Source organism: Nycticebus coucang, chromosome 19 (assembly GCF_027406575.1).
Source record: "Nycticebus coucang isolate mNycCou1 chromosome 19, mNycCou1.pri, whole genome shotgun sequence".
NCBI classification, from domain to species: domain Eukaryota; kingdom Metazoa; phylum Chordata; class Mammalia; order Primates; family Lorisidae; genus Nycticebus; species Nycticebus coucang.
Window position 1 is genome coordinate 45,093,648 of NC_069798.1, and position 14,906 is coordinate 45,108,553.

The 14,906-nt window shown below is 39.4% G+C and overlaps 1 protein-coding gene across 2 annotated transcripts in view; it reads right to left on the minus strand.

Moving 5' to 3' along the window:
* Positions 1–14,906, minus strand: part of DYM (dymeclin) — a 449,579-nt gene that overhangs the window by 186,859 nt on the left and 247,814 nt on the right. Inside the window, exon 14 of one of the 2 annotated variants that reach the window (XM_053571937.1) lies at positions 4,561–4,725. The exons of the other annotated variant lie outside the window; for it this stretch is intronic. Coding sequence (XP_053427912.1) covers positions 4,561–4,725 — 165 coding nt within the window. The remainder of the gene's footprint in view (positions 1–4,560; positions 4,726–14,906) is intronic. 2 annotated transcript variants of the gene reach the window in all.

Below are 14,906 nucleotides of genomic sequence, written 5' to 3' on the forward strand. Positions count from 1 at the left end.
CAACTTTGGCCAAAGGGATGTGTGATTCCCTTAAAATGTAAATTTACGTCTGACTCTAGTCCCTTCAGCTCTCCTGCTGTCCTTACTGCAGAACTTTTCTTTTTTATTTTATTATTTTTTATTAATATTAAATTATAGCTGTGTACATTAATGTGATCATGGGGCACCATACACTGGTTTTATAAACAGTTTGACACATTTTCATCTAAGTCATGGAAAAAATGTAATGCAGATCTTGTGTTGAGCCACTCCAGCCTTTTTGAGTGGGAGCAAGACACTGGAGGTGGAGCCTAAGAGAGGACCCTGCATCTTAAAAATTCTACGAGGCAGAGCTGCCACACTGGTTCATGTGTTTACTTGAGAAATACACTACCTTCTTTATGCCACTATTATTTAGGGTGGGGTGAGGGAGGCTTGTACAGCAGCTATATCTAATATTTTAATTAAATCAACTTTGTGTGATCTCCAAATTTAGAGGCAAAAATTTCTATTTCTATCTCTTGGAGAAAGGGTCCATAATTTATCTTCAAAAGGTTAGAAACCAAAGTATTAACTAGCCAAGGGCTTTGGTGTTAACATGCTTAATTTTACAAGAAAAGAACATAATTTTTTTAATTGGCTGTGTGCTAGGAAATAATTTTTTTTTTTTTTTTTTTGGCAGGGGCTGGGTTTGAACCCACCACCTCCGGCATATGGGACCGGCGCCCTACTCCTTGAGCCACAGGCGCCGCCCATAGGAAATAATTTTTAAACATTGATGATGCTCTCTCTTCAGCTTTCCAGCATTAGGCAGGAACAATCTGAAGCCCTCAGTTATAGTAACACAGAATGAACTGTGCTACTACAACAAAATTATCTTAAAACTGAATTTTCCCTTTTTCTCTCTGCCTCAGGTTCAAATTAAATTATATTAGAAGCTATATTTTTGACATAAGCAAAATATGTAAGTTAAATATATAGTCAATTAAAAACAAAACAGGTATTTTCTTACTTCACAAATTTCTCATCAAACTTATTCACCCTGAAACCTAAGTAGAACTTAAAATTGGACATAAAAATCCAAGCAGTCAAAGCATCAGACTTCATATAGTTACCAGCAATGAATTAAAAAATTCTCAAGTGTTTATTCAAAATTGTAAATTTGATTTCTATGGAAGCCACAGGTAAGGCTGATAACTGAGAAGTGACCACAATACTTCTGGGGGTGAAACAGAGGAAGTACCAGGTTTGCAAGGTTTATAGCTTTGTGTAGTCTAAAAGATAGCAAAAAAGTTAATATGTTACATTTAAGTAAGAACTAATTGTAAAGCCCTGCAATTATGTTCACATAATTACATGTACAAGTCTAGAAAGATCTATGTTTGTAGGCAAAAGATCTTGGAATTCTATACGATCCAAGGTATGCCTGTTTTCAAAAATCACTGCACTATTGTAATACATTAAGAGTATACCTATAAATTAATTTATAATGTATTAATTATAAACTGTAACTGAAATATTACACTCAATTTTGGATTCCAAATTTCATGATGGGGACTGTCAAATATAGATCATCCAGGAAAGAAATAAGAAGATGGAATAATGTAAAAATCAACTGTTGTCAGGAGTGGTTGAAGTAACCAAAGTATTTAAGCTGAAGAGAAAAAATATTAAGGAGCATCAATGACAGGTGTTTTTAAAAATCTGAAGGCATCTTACAAGTAGCACGGTTTACACATTGGTGTATTTCTCTCAAGCACAGAGCTATAACCAATATATGAAAATTATTGGTAGGCAGACTTAACAGATGAAGACCTTTCGAGCACCAAGAAATTTACCGCCTCCTGAGATTATGAAGCACTCAGAAGCTATCTCTTGGGGATGCTATACAAAGAATTCTTACACTGGGAAGAAGTTTGCAGCAGAATAAATGAAATTTCTGTCCATAGCAGCTATTCATGTTAGCCTAAGGTAAAGTCCTTTCTTAAGGAATAAGCTTGTATTTATCTCTAGGAAGTAACTTACATTTTAAACATTTTGCATAACCAAATGTTATGTGATTTAGTGAAGTGAGTCTGTGATTACTCCATTCAAATACTTGGCTTGGTTTGTTTTTCTATGCAACGCAGTTTTATTGAAAGAATCTCTTTCAACGAGAGACTAGACTATATTTGACCAAGGGTCACTGTGTACACAGAATGTTAGTCACTTGCAAATTAACACGACATGAGATACTCCTTTCTATACAAATCACACCCCATTCTGAGGTGTGTCCTAAATGGAACAGTGTCCTGTGCACTGTCCCAGATCCCACATGTTGGGCCTAGAAGTGAAAGCCAGTGGAGGACTGCGGGGAGGGGCCCTAATTCCAGAGCCTGCGTCCTTACGCGCCACATTGTAGTAACTTTGTGCTTCTTTTATGTTGTTCGGAAAAACCAGGCAGGGCCTGGCAGACTTGGAGGATGAAAAGACTGTTGGAAAATAGTCCAGGTGTCAAAATGCACTAAAAATGCTATAGCGTTTCCTCACCCCACAAGTTGTCCTCAACTACCTAGGTGGGCTGTCCAGGACGTTTCATTATTAGAGGAGGCTGTTCAGTCCTCAGGAGGGTTTGTATTGAAAACGTACCCTTTGGACACTTAGTACCTCAAAAACGTGCCAAGTATGAGAGGCTGTAGATGTTTAACAATAAATAAGGTATGATATTCACACCCAGGAAGCTTATAGTCTCCACAAAACCATAGTACAAAAAGAAAATGTACAGACAGATAAGATACATAAAAAGAATAAAGAGGAGCAAAATAGGGTGATGGCTATTTTTCTATGAAAACTTGACTAGGCTACATGACGCCCAGTTGTTTGGTCAAACACTGGTCTAGTTGTTGCTGTGAGTGTAATTTACATTTACACTCAGGTGACTTTAAGGAAAGCAGATTACCCTCTATAATGTAAATGGGACTCAGCCAATCATTTGAAGGTCAAAGACAGGGGTTTCCTAAGGAATAAGGAGTTCTGTCTTAAAACCACAACATAAAAATCCTGCCTGACTTTCTATCCTGGTGGCCTGCCATGTGGATTTAGGATTGCAACATCATCACTGACTTCCAGCCTGCTGACCTGGCCTCCAGACAGCCCCTGCAATCACTGAAGAGAGTTCCTAAACATCTCTGTCTCTCTCTCCTCTCTCTCCACACACACACACACACACACACACACACACACACACACACACACACACACACACACACTCACTCACTCCTCTTGGTTTTGTGGGGAGCCTTGACTGACAGACTAGTAAATAAGGGTAAGGTCAATTTTGCTGCCCACTTAAGAGGTTCAATGATCAGTAGCAGTTCTCCCCATTCCTTGCAACCAGATAAGCTTTGTCTCATAATGCACTTACCTGACATTCACTCACTTTACCTAAGTCAGTGGAATGACAAATCTGTCTATGTTATACACTTAAGAGTATTTTCTCTTGCTTTTCCATACCTGATTTTTTGATTTCTCAAAAGTACCTTTATTGGTTCCATAAGAGCCTTTTCAGCTTCATCATAAGAGTTTGTAAAATCTTCCTGCTACCAAGAAAATCTCTGTTAACTTATAGGCCACACCACCTTCCTTTCCTGATAATCAAAATGTTTTCACTTAGATGTGATGTATAGTCTTTTGTGCGTTTCTTCATCTGGAAAGGTCCATTTTAATTCTAAATGTTTTCTATTTTCTCCTTAAGGTTGTCATGGAAGTTTTTTCCTTCTTGATCTAAATCATCTGGCAGTAAAGATACTGCCTTAAATGATCATATCTAGCTAACAACATAGTGCTGGCATAAGTCATCTCTGACTTATAAAAAATGTGTGTTAAAAATGTCAACTGCAAAGTACAAAGCAGTAATGTCACACTGCCCCTCTATTTTGGTGCACGATACGTGCGTACACGCAAAACAGGTGCTGATTTTCTCTGATATTTGAGATTGATAGCTTGCCTCTTTCTTACTACTCCCACCCTCATTATGTTTAATCCACATTCATCCATGACACATCGAAAATTGCTGATTTTATAACTGCTCTGTATGTAAATAAAATGAGTAAGAAAAACAAAACTCAATAGGATAATTTCTGCCTTCCTATAAAATCAAACTTACTCAACTGAATGTGCCTCTATTAGAACCTGGGTGAAATCCTACAGCTAACTCTCAGGTGTGCTTACAAGGCACGAAAGAGAACTCAGTGTTCATTTGTAATTCACAGTAACTGGACAGTCTATTTCAAATACAAGTCAGAGCACTCCAGCTACTATAAATTAAATCAAAATGTTGCTGAATGGAACAAGGAATAGGAATGTTCTGGCAAGTTTACACAACTGTGTGGTTGAAAGTTTTCCTCTCTCCTACGAAACATAATATAAAGTACTTAAGATGACATTTGAAAAGTCCGCTATTCTTTGAAAAATTATTTAGTATTGCTTCAAATATAAGTTTTCACTTTAATCATTTACTTGATGCGTGTCCCATTAAAACATGCAACCGTCAGTCATACACAGCATGCGGCATGCAGTCAACGAGCAGCAGAGGTTAATAACCTGGAAGCATAGGATCTGAGAATGTGAGAGCAAGTTAGAGACAACAGCTCCTCTCCATTGTCACTGAGGGCCGAGAAGCAATGCTGAAGCGTAGAACAGTGAGAGTGGGGGAAATACAGTTTGTCCAACACATAAACATATCTCCGCAAGTGGCGGCAGGTATAACTGAAAGACAAAGGCAAAAGGAGAGAAACAGAAAGACAGGAGTTTTCCTTTGAAAAAATAATTTATCCTTCATATCCTCAAAGTTTTCTGTGTATGTATCTTCGCTAGATGGTGCCAAAGAAAAAAGAACTGAGAAAAAAGAACTGATAAAAGAGAATATAAAAACGATACAAAAAGGAAAATGAAAAATCTCAATAAAAAAGATCTAAATTTCAGCAAAAAAAGATGAAGATGTCAAATACGCATATAAAGAGATGCTCAACATCATACTTCATTAGGGAGATGCAGAAATCACAACAAGGAGACACCACACTGACCCCTAAGAATGGAACAAATCCACAACACTGATAAGACCCAGTGCTCGTGAGGAAGGGGAGCAGCAGGAGCTCTCATCCATTGCTGGTGGCAATGCAAAATGGCACGGCCGCTTTGGAAGACAGTCTGGCAGTTTCTTACAAAACTAGTCATACTCTTAACACACAATCCAGCAGTTATGCTCCTTAGAATTTACCCAAAGTGAGGGAGAATTTACCCAAAGAAGGTGAAAACTTATGTCTATATAAAAACCTGCACACAGATGTTTAGAGCAGCTTTATTCATAACTGCCCAAACTTGGAAGCAACCAAGATGTCCTTCAGTAGGTGAATGGATAAACTGTGACCTGATACATCCAGACAAATGACTTAGTATTAAGTGCTGGAAAGAAATGTGCTATCAAGTGATAAAAAGACATGAAGGGGCCAGGAATGGTGGCTCACACCTGTAATCTCAGCACTTTGGAAGGCTGAGGCGGGAGGATCACTTGAAGCCTGGAGTTTAAGATTAGTCTGAGCAAGAGTGAGATGTCATCTCTACTAAAAATAGAAAAAATTAGCCAGGCATGGTGGTGCATGCCTGTAGTACCACCTACTTGGGAGGCTGAGGCAAGAAGATCATTTCATCCCAGAAGTCTGAGGTTGCTGTGAGCTATGATGATGCCACTGCACTGTAGCCCAGGCAACAGATCAAGACCCTGTCTCCAAAAAAAAAAAAAAAAAGCATGGAAGAACCTAATTGTACATTTCTAAGTGAAAAAAACAAAAAGCCAATCTGCAATAGGCTATATAGTCTGTGATTCCAACCATATGACATTCTAGAAAAGGCAAAACTACAGAGCCAGTAAAAAGATTAGTGATGGCCAGGGGTTATGAGGGAGCAAGGGAAGATGAGACAAAGCACAGAGCTCTGGGGGCAAGACCTGATTGCAAGAGGAACTTTACCTAACAAATGCAATCAGTGTAACCTGGCTTATTGTATCCTCAATGAATCCCCAACAATAAAAAAAAAAAAAAGCATAGAGCATTTTTAGGGCTGTGAAAATACACTGCATGATACTATAATGATATATACATACATTTCTCAAAGCCCATAGAATGTATTACACCAAGAGTGAACCCTAAATGGGAACTCTGGACTTTAGGTGATGATGATGTGTCAATGCAGGTTCATCATCTGTGACAAATGTACCCCTGTGGTATAGGTCGTGGATAGGGAGGTGGGTGGGAGGTCAGGGAGCATATGGGAACTCTATGTACTTTCTCTCAATTTGGGTATAAACTTAAAACTGCTTTAAAAAAGAAGTCTTTAGGGGCCAGGCGTGGGGTGGCTCAAGCCTATAATCCTAGCACTCTGGGAGACTGAGGCGGGAGGATTCTGAGCTCAGGAGTTCCAGACCAGCCTGAGCCAAGAGTGAGACCCTATCCCTACTAACACAGAAAAAATTAGCCTGGCATTGTGGTATGTGCCTGTAGTCCCAGCTACTTGGCAGGAGGAGACAAGAGGATCGCCTGAGCACAAAGTCTGGGGTTGCTATGAGCTAGATTGATGCCATGGCACTCTAGCCTGGGCAATAGAGTGAGACTCTGTCTCCTAAAAAGAAAAAACAAATAAGGCTTTAAAAGGAACGAAAGACATATTCACAGGGAGAAGGGTCTCAAAATATGAGGTTATCCTTAGAGAGACACATAAAATCTGCCTTGGTAAAAGAAGTGATGCAAGATACTTTTTCTCCACGGTATTATAGAATACGATGATATGGAAGACCCTATGGTAGAGGGGAATATTGAATTAGGAGTCAGAAAAGTTAGAGATCTAGATCCAGTTCACACATTGGTAGCTTCGTTAATAGTGGGTATATGATCTCTCTAAGCCTCCATGCCACAAACAGCAACACAGAAATAAAAACTTTCTTCTAAAATTTTGAAGTGATATCACAGAAAAGAAAAATAATAAGAATTATTATTATAGTCCGAGCAATTCTGTTGATGCCACCTTTCAGGCCATTTATAAATAACGTTTGAAGGAAGAAAATGTGTAATCAATATGACCAGGTAAATCAACAAAATAGTGAACATATGAAGTGATAACACCAAGCCTACAAGTCTTTGAAAATCATGTCTAGAAAACTACACCAAAAAATATGTCAAATTACCAAAAGGATGACAGGTGATTTTTAAAGTATGTTGAACTTAAAACTAATATAGTAGGAGATCTGAAATAGGCAAATTTTCACAAATGAACAACCCACTTGTCCATTCAACCACTATCCAACCACATGACCAAACAGCCAAGTAGTATCTACTACCTGCTGTGTGTACGATCTGTGCAGGACACTGAAGATAGGATGAGGGACAAAGGACACACGACATCTGCCGGTAAGGAGTGTGTACAACCGAGATGGGAAGACAGATAGGAGAAAATAACAACAGTCCCACTGAACGTACATCTTAAGAAGCCAATCCAAATGGGGGTAAAGTTTAAAAATCTTTTTAAATAGATATTTCTACTGAATCTTGGAAAAGACTCTAGAACTCAATTCACCCAGGGAAAGCAAAGACTTAAGAGTAACATTAACACTGTGTTCTTTAAAAATGTGAATCACCATTACTTTAAAGAAGTGATCACAGTGAATATTGTCATCAGTAATGGAACAAGTAAACATTATGTCTCCTGATATCATCACAGCTAGCCAAAATATGATCCTGAAAAGTCAGACGAGCCAAAATTGAGGGGCATTCTCTTATAAAAACATGATCTGTACTCTTAAACTTTTGATGGCCATGAAAGACAAAGACAGACCAAGAAACTGTTCCAGAATGTGGATGACAGAAGAGGACAATTAAGTGTAACACATGATTCTGGTATCAGATCTCTGACTATAAGGGAAAATGACAAAGTTTAAATGCCTACAGATTAGACAATATTTTTATCATTAATTTCCTGACTTTGATAAATGTCTTCCTTTTAAAGAAATACATAGTGAAGTACATAATAGTAAAGATACATATCATGTCTATAAACTTATTCTCAAACATTTCAAAAAAGAGAGAGATACACACAATGATAGAAAAAATAGTAAAATTCAAAAATGTATGGAATGTGAATGAATGGTAAATAAAAATTATTTGCACAATTATTGCAATGTTTGATAAATCTGAAATTCAAGATAAGTTTCTAAATGTAAAATTAAAATATAAAAAAATTATTTTTCAAAAAAATCTCAGAACAAAGAAAATTGAAGTAGATTTTTTGATAAACTGAAAAATACCCATTTTAAGATTAAGGGATTCAAATCTAGAGCACTAAAATGTCATTCTGACCTCTACACTTAAAGCTTGGGACATCAGAAAAAACAGAGCGTGGGAAGCAAGCAAATGTGGTCTGGAACTATCCCATAAAAAACAGCCACTGTTACTTAAGAGTTCCACTTTCAAACAAAACAAAACAAAACAAAATTTCCTTGGAGCTTTCTTATATGAAAATGTCCAAGATTATGCAACATATAGTTTGAAATGTTACTTGATATGGTTATGCTTCACCAAAATTAAGTATATAAATGTTGTGTCCTAGAACAATATTCAAGTCTCTGAAAGATGGCAAAAACCACGAGCAAAAGAGTAATGCTTAAAAAAGACCCCAAAGTCAAGTTTTAAATAATACGTTTTACAGTGTCTTGAAAATAAAATTATAACACATCTTCATAGTAACTTTTTACTAATTTATTTTCTTAATTATTTATATACTTAAAGAACTTTCAAAGAAAACGAGATTGCCAAAGCCAGGTTAAACTTCATATAGGCTACTCAGAATATTCTGTGTATCCTTTTCTAATCCCCATTTTCCTTCCTTTTCTTCTCTCCCCATTCCCTTCTTTCATTCCCTCCTTCCCTCCCTTCCTTCCTTCCTCTCTTTCTTAGAGAAAGCTTGTTAGCAGATCCATTAATAGATTATCTCCATATAAATTTTAGAATACATTTGTTGATATATACAAAATAACTAGCTGGGATTTTGATTGGGATTGCATTTAATTTAAGATCAAGTTAGGAAAAATCAACATCTTGATAATACTGAGTCTTCCTGTATGGTATGGTGTTGCCCCAGAATTCGTGTGTTGAAATCTTAACTCCCAGAGGTGGCGGGTTCAAACCCAGCCTGGGCCAAAAGCTGCAAAAAAAAAAAAAAAAAAAAAGAAATCTTAACTCCCAAGGTGATTTTCTTAGGAGATGGGGCCTTTTGGAGGGTAATTGGGTCACAAGGATGAAACCTTCATGAATGGGATTAGTGGCATTTATTATAAAATAGGCCAAAGGGAACTCATTTATATCTTCAAACATGAAGATACAGCAAGAAGGCTCCATCTATATGATTTGGAAACAAGTCCTTGCTAAACACCATCTCTGCTAAGACCTTAATCATGAACTTCCCAGACTCCAAAACTGTGACAAAGAAATTTCTATTGTTCATAAGCTTTAAAAAAAAAAAAAAAACTTCCATGAAATTAAATTACAAAAAAGCTACCATAAATAAAATTACAAAAATTTACTACGGGGCATAAATCTTCAATAAGCAAAGACACCAGCATGTTTCTGGATAGAAAAACAAAATATTATGAAGAACACCATTATCCTTCACAGATTCAAAATCTCAATAGTAATACTTGATTTTGATAATATGATTCTAACAGTGGTTCCTAAATATTTTTAGGTATTTGCTTTAAAAGCCAATAAAAAATATGGATCCCCTTACAGAAAAACGCAGCAGGATAGTACAGTAACATGCTATACAGGTTTGCAGCCTACGAGGAACAGGCTATACCATGTAGTCCAGGTGTACAGGAGGTTATGCCATCTAGTTCTGTGTAAGCACCTTCTATGATGTTTGAACCACAGAAAAATCACCTAAGGACACATTTCTCAGAATGTATCCCCATCACTAAGTGACATATGGACATTTATCTTACACAGAAAATCAAACTAAATTCCAAATGAATTAGAGTTGAATGTAAAAAATAAAATGAATCCACAAAATAAAGAGAAGAATTAAAGAGGGAAGTAGGAGAAGGAACCACTAAGGAAAAGAAGGTTGGTCAATGTAAATACATAAACATTTAATAACTCAAAAACGTCATTTGTAAAATTAAAAAATAACACATATTTATAATGTAAGAGAGACAGCCAGTTTCTCATTGTGTCTACAAACAGCTCACTAATAGCATAAAGTGAAAGTTGAAGAAATACACCTGACAAATGAACAAAACGCACAAACTAGAAACCCATAAAGCACATAAACATCTGGAAAACAACTTGCTCTCACTAGAGATTAAAAACATGACAAGAATGAAATACTGATGTTTGGCTATCACATTGGAAGGTTATTTTATTTATTTATTTATTTATTTATTTATTTTGCATTTCGGCCAGGGCTGGATTTGAACCCGCCACCCTTGGTATATGAGACTGGCGCCCTACCCATTGAGCCACAGGCACCGCCTGGTTATTTTTTTTTTTTTTTTTTAAGACAAAAGAGACGGTTAGAACACAGGAATATGGACATTACCATGCATATTTTATTGAATGTAAATTGTTCAATGTTTTGGGACAGCAATATAGTAACTGATAAATCATCAAAATGAGAACTATGAGAGGTGGGGCAAGATGGCCGACTGGATGCAGCCTCTGACAAAGGCTCCTGTCCAGAGAGAAGGATAATGTCCAGAGGGTATCCAATTGAGCTGAAGACAGGAAACCCAACCAAGAGAGAAGAAAGTTAACTACAGGTCACCCTTGCTGCAGCAAGCTGCGATTCCAAGACAACAATCTCCAGGTACAAAACTCAACTGAAAGGAAAAATGCCTGACCCCCTCCCTCAAGAAAGCTCCTCCAAGAAAGCTGTGGGTACTTTTTTTCCTTTCCCTTTTGCTCTTCATTTGCTCCTGTGGGATTTGTACAGGCAAGTAGTGAACTGAGGACCTCTTGTCTCAACCCAAGGGTGAGAGCAGTAAGAAGTGGGGACTTATTCCTCCAGAGGGACACTGCGGTGACTCTGATCATTCTCTTACCAGGTGGAAAAACTGAACTTACATTTTACCTGACATTCTGAACTTTCAGTCCACCCTTCCCCCCTAACCGGATAAACCAGATCCCTAACTGCTACAGAGACTGAGGGAGGAGGCTCATGAGCAGTGCCCCCCACTCCCAGCCTGCCTGATGAGTACCTCGCCCCTGGCTGGTCGGTTCCCATTCCCTCCCAGCCTCTGTGATGCGACCTGCCTGCCCTGCCTGCCCGGAGACTGCTAGGCCTTGGGCTGCACCCAAGCCCCTCCCACCTGGAGACCTCCGAGGCTGGCTCCATATCCCGCCCACCCAAAGACCGCAAAGGCCTCTCGCTGCGCCCGCCGCCGCCCACCCAGAGGCCTCGCACTGCACCGGGCGTTGAGAGTCCGCTGAGGCCGTGCAGTGCCCTGCCCATCCAGAGACCACTGAAGCTTCATGCTGCGCCTGCCCTGCCTCCGCGCCAGGCCCCCACTTGACCAGAATCGCCAGTGGAGTAGTGTTCTTGCTGAAGTCACTGGGCCCTAGATACTGCCAGAATCCATGCAGTGTACCCCACCCTGCTGCCAGATCCGTGTGCAGCACACGCCTAGAGCTGCTCCTACAGCCAGAATTCTCTGGCTTTGGCAGCGGTAGTGGAACTGTGCAGGAGCACTTCCCACAAAGATCCAGCAACAACAGAGTGATCATGCCGGGGTCCAATCTTGGAGAAACAACGCCCCCCCCCCCCAACTCTGTGCACTGCCAGAGGAAACTAGAAGTCACTCTATAGGGATACTGGTGCTGCAGAGTGACAGGGGCAAAGGTGGGTGGCTGAGGGAGATAAGCATTTGCAGGCCTGGTACCCCCAGGATTAGACTGAGCCCAAGTGGAACACTCACCAGTGGAAATTGAATACCCAAAGTAGGCAGGCCTCAGCTCCCACAGCTGGCTGGTAGCTGAGGGTAGTGGCCAGGCCTTGGGGGCATTGACCTTCCTTTGACTCTGACAGGCGCTAAGCCCTGGCACTTCACATTATTGGAGGAAACAGGACTGCAGCCCTGAGGGGTCACCAGTGATTAGGTGTGAAAAAAGGAACAAAGTGGAGAAAGAGACTCAGCCCCCTGGTCCTACTGTGCTACCAGGTGGGCCTTTCTGACTCTGTAGAGCACCGGAGAGAGCCAAATCTGAGCAGCCAGTAGACTTCTGCTATCTAGCTGCTGGAGACCTTTCAAACTCTCCTACCTGAGAGTTCGTATTGACAGAGTCAATTGGTTCAGAACCCCTAACTTGGGACAATCACCCAAGGACCCTCTAGGGGGATACCCTGGTTGGGTAGTAAGAGGAAGGGTCGATTTTCCCATTCCAGTTGTTGTCTGGAGAGGTGGGGTTTCTTAATTGCTTGTATTTCTTTGCAGCTAAAACTTCACCAGAGTCACTGATCCACCAGGATCGGGCAAGAACCAGTTGAATACAAGACTGAGCCACCTAACCCCACCACACAAGCAGGTTTCCCCAGCCTCAAACTGTAATACAACATAGGTCCTTTGCAAAGCTAAAGGGGAAAAAGCTGCAGTCATCAATCCCAGATTCTTTTTTTTTTTTTTTTTGGTAGAGACAGAGTTTCACTTTATTGCCCTCCATAGAGGGCCGTGGCATCACACAGCTCACAGCAACCTCCAACTCCTGGGCTTAGGCGATTCTCCTGCCTCAGCCTCCCGAGCAGCTGGGACTACAGGCGCCCACCAAAACACCCGGCTATTTTTTTGTGGCAGTTTGGCCAGGGCTGGGTTTGAACCCGCCACCCTCGGCATATGGGGCCGGCACCCTGCTCACTGAGCCACAGGCGCCGCCCCAATCCCAGATTCTTAACAAAGGGCTGGTTAACCACAACCCCAGTAAACCCCAATCCAAACTCACCTTACCAGACCACCTAGCCAACAGCGAAAAACAATCATGAGGCGGAAAAACTCGTGGCAACGTGAGTAGATCAGCTTCCCCAAGAAACGATAAAGCAGATGCAGTACAAGATCCTATTCCCAAAAAAATGGCTGAGATGACAGAAATTGAGTTCAGAATTTGGATAGCAAATAGGATCAACAAAATGGAGGAAATGATGAAATTAGTATTTAAAGCAGAAATTCAAAAGATGTCTCAAGAATTTAACAAATTTAAAGACAAAATGACCAAAGATTTTGACACATTAAAGCAAGAATTTGCAGCCCTCAAAGTTCTAAAAAATACAGTACAATACCTCAATAACAGAATGGAGAAGGCAGAAGAAAGAATCTCCGATATTGAAGATAAAGCTTTTGAACGCTCCCAAACACTCAAAGAGAAAAAAAAGTGGAGAACAAAAATGGATCATTCTCTCAGAGAGCTCTGGGATAATTCGAAGAGGTCTAATATGCGCCTTATAGGAATACCTGAAAGTGATAAGGTTGCTGTAAAGAATATAGATGCTTTGCTTCATGAAATAATTAAAGAGAATTTTCCAGGCATGCCCAGAGATTCTGAAATTCAGATAGCAGTTTCAGAACACCGGCACAACTCAACCCGAATAAAAATTCTCATAGACACATTATAATTAATTTTGCTAAAGTTAATATGAAGGAGAAAATTCTGAAAGCTGTAAGAAGTAAGAAACCATTACGCACAAGGGGAAGAGCATTAGAATGACTGCAGATCTCTTCACGGAAACCTTTCACGCTAGAAGAGGGTGGTCATCGACCTTTAATCGCCTTAAACAAAATAACTTTCAACCCAGGATCCCATATCCAGCTGAATCGAGTTTTATCTATGATGGAGAAATTAAATACTTTAATGACATTCACATGTTGAAGAAATTTGCCATAACTAAACCAGCTCTTCATGATATTCTCAGACCTATCCTCCATAATGAACAACACAATCCTCCACCACCAAAGTAAAATCACTCAGAAACTTTTAATCAAATTCTAACTTCCGAAAGTGGCAAAAGGATTAAAAATGTCCACTGGACTTTCGAAAAACTCAATACCCAAAACTCTGTTGTGTTTATCATTACTCTCAATTAATGTGAATGGCTTAAATTGCCCTCTAAAGAGACACAAGGTGGCTGACTGGATACAAAAACTCAGGCAAGACATCTGTTGCATTCAAGAATCTCACCTTACCTTAAAAGATAAACATAGACTCAGGGCAAAGGGATAGTCATCTATAATTCAGGCAAATGGAAATCAGAAAAAAGCAGGTGTTACAATTTTATTCGCAGATACAATAGGCTTTAAACCAACCAAAGTAAGAAAAGACAATGATGGTCACTTCTTATTTGTTAAGGGCAACATTCAACATGATGAGATTTCAATTATCAACATCTATGCACCCAACCAGAATGCGCCTCAATTTATAAGAGAAACTCTAACTGACATGAGCAATTTGATTTCCCCCAGCACCATAATTGTTGGAGACTTTAACACTCCTCTGGCAGTGTTGGATAGATCCTCAAAAAAGAAGCTAAGCAAAGAAAGTTTAGAATTAAACTTGACCATTCAACATTTGCATCTAATAGACATCTATAGAACATTTCATCCTAACGAAACCGAATACACATTCTTCTCATCAGCCCATGGATCATCCTCCAAAATTGATCACATCTTAGGTCACAAGTCTAACCTCAGCAAATTTAAAAGAATAGAAATCATTCCTTGTATTTTCTCAGACCATCACGGAACAAAAGTTGAAGTCAGTAACAACAGGAATCTCCACACACATACAAAAACGTGGAAACTAAATAACCTCATGCTGAATGACAGCTGGGTCATAGATGAGATTAAGAAGGAAATTACCAAATTT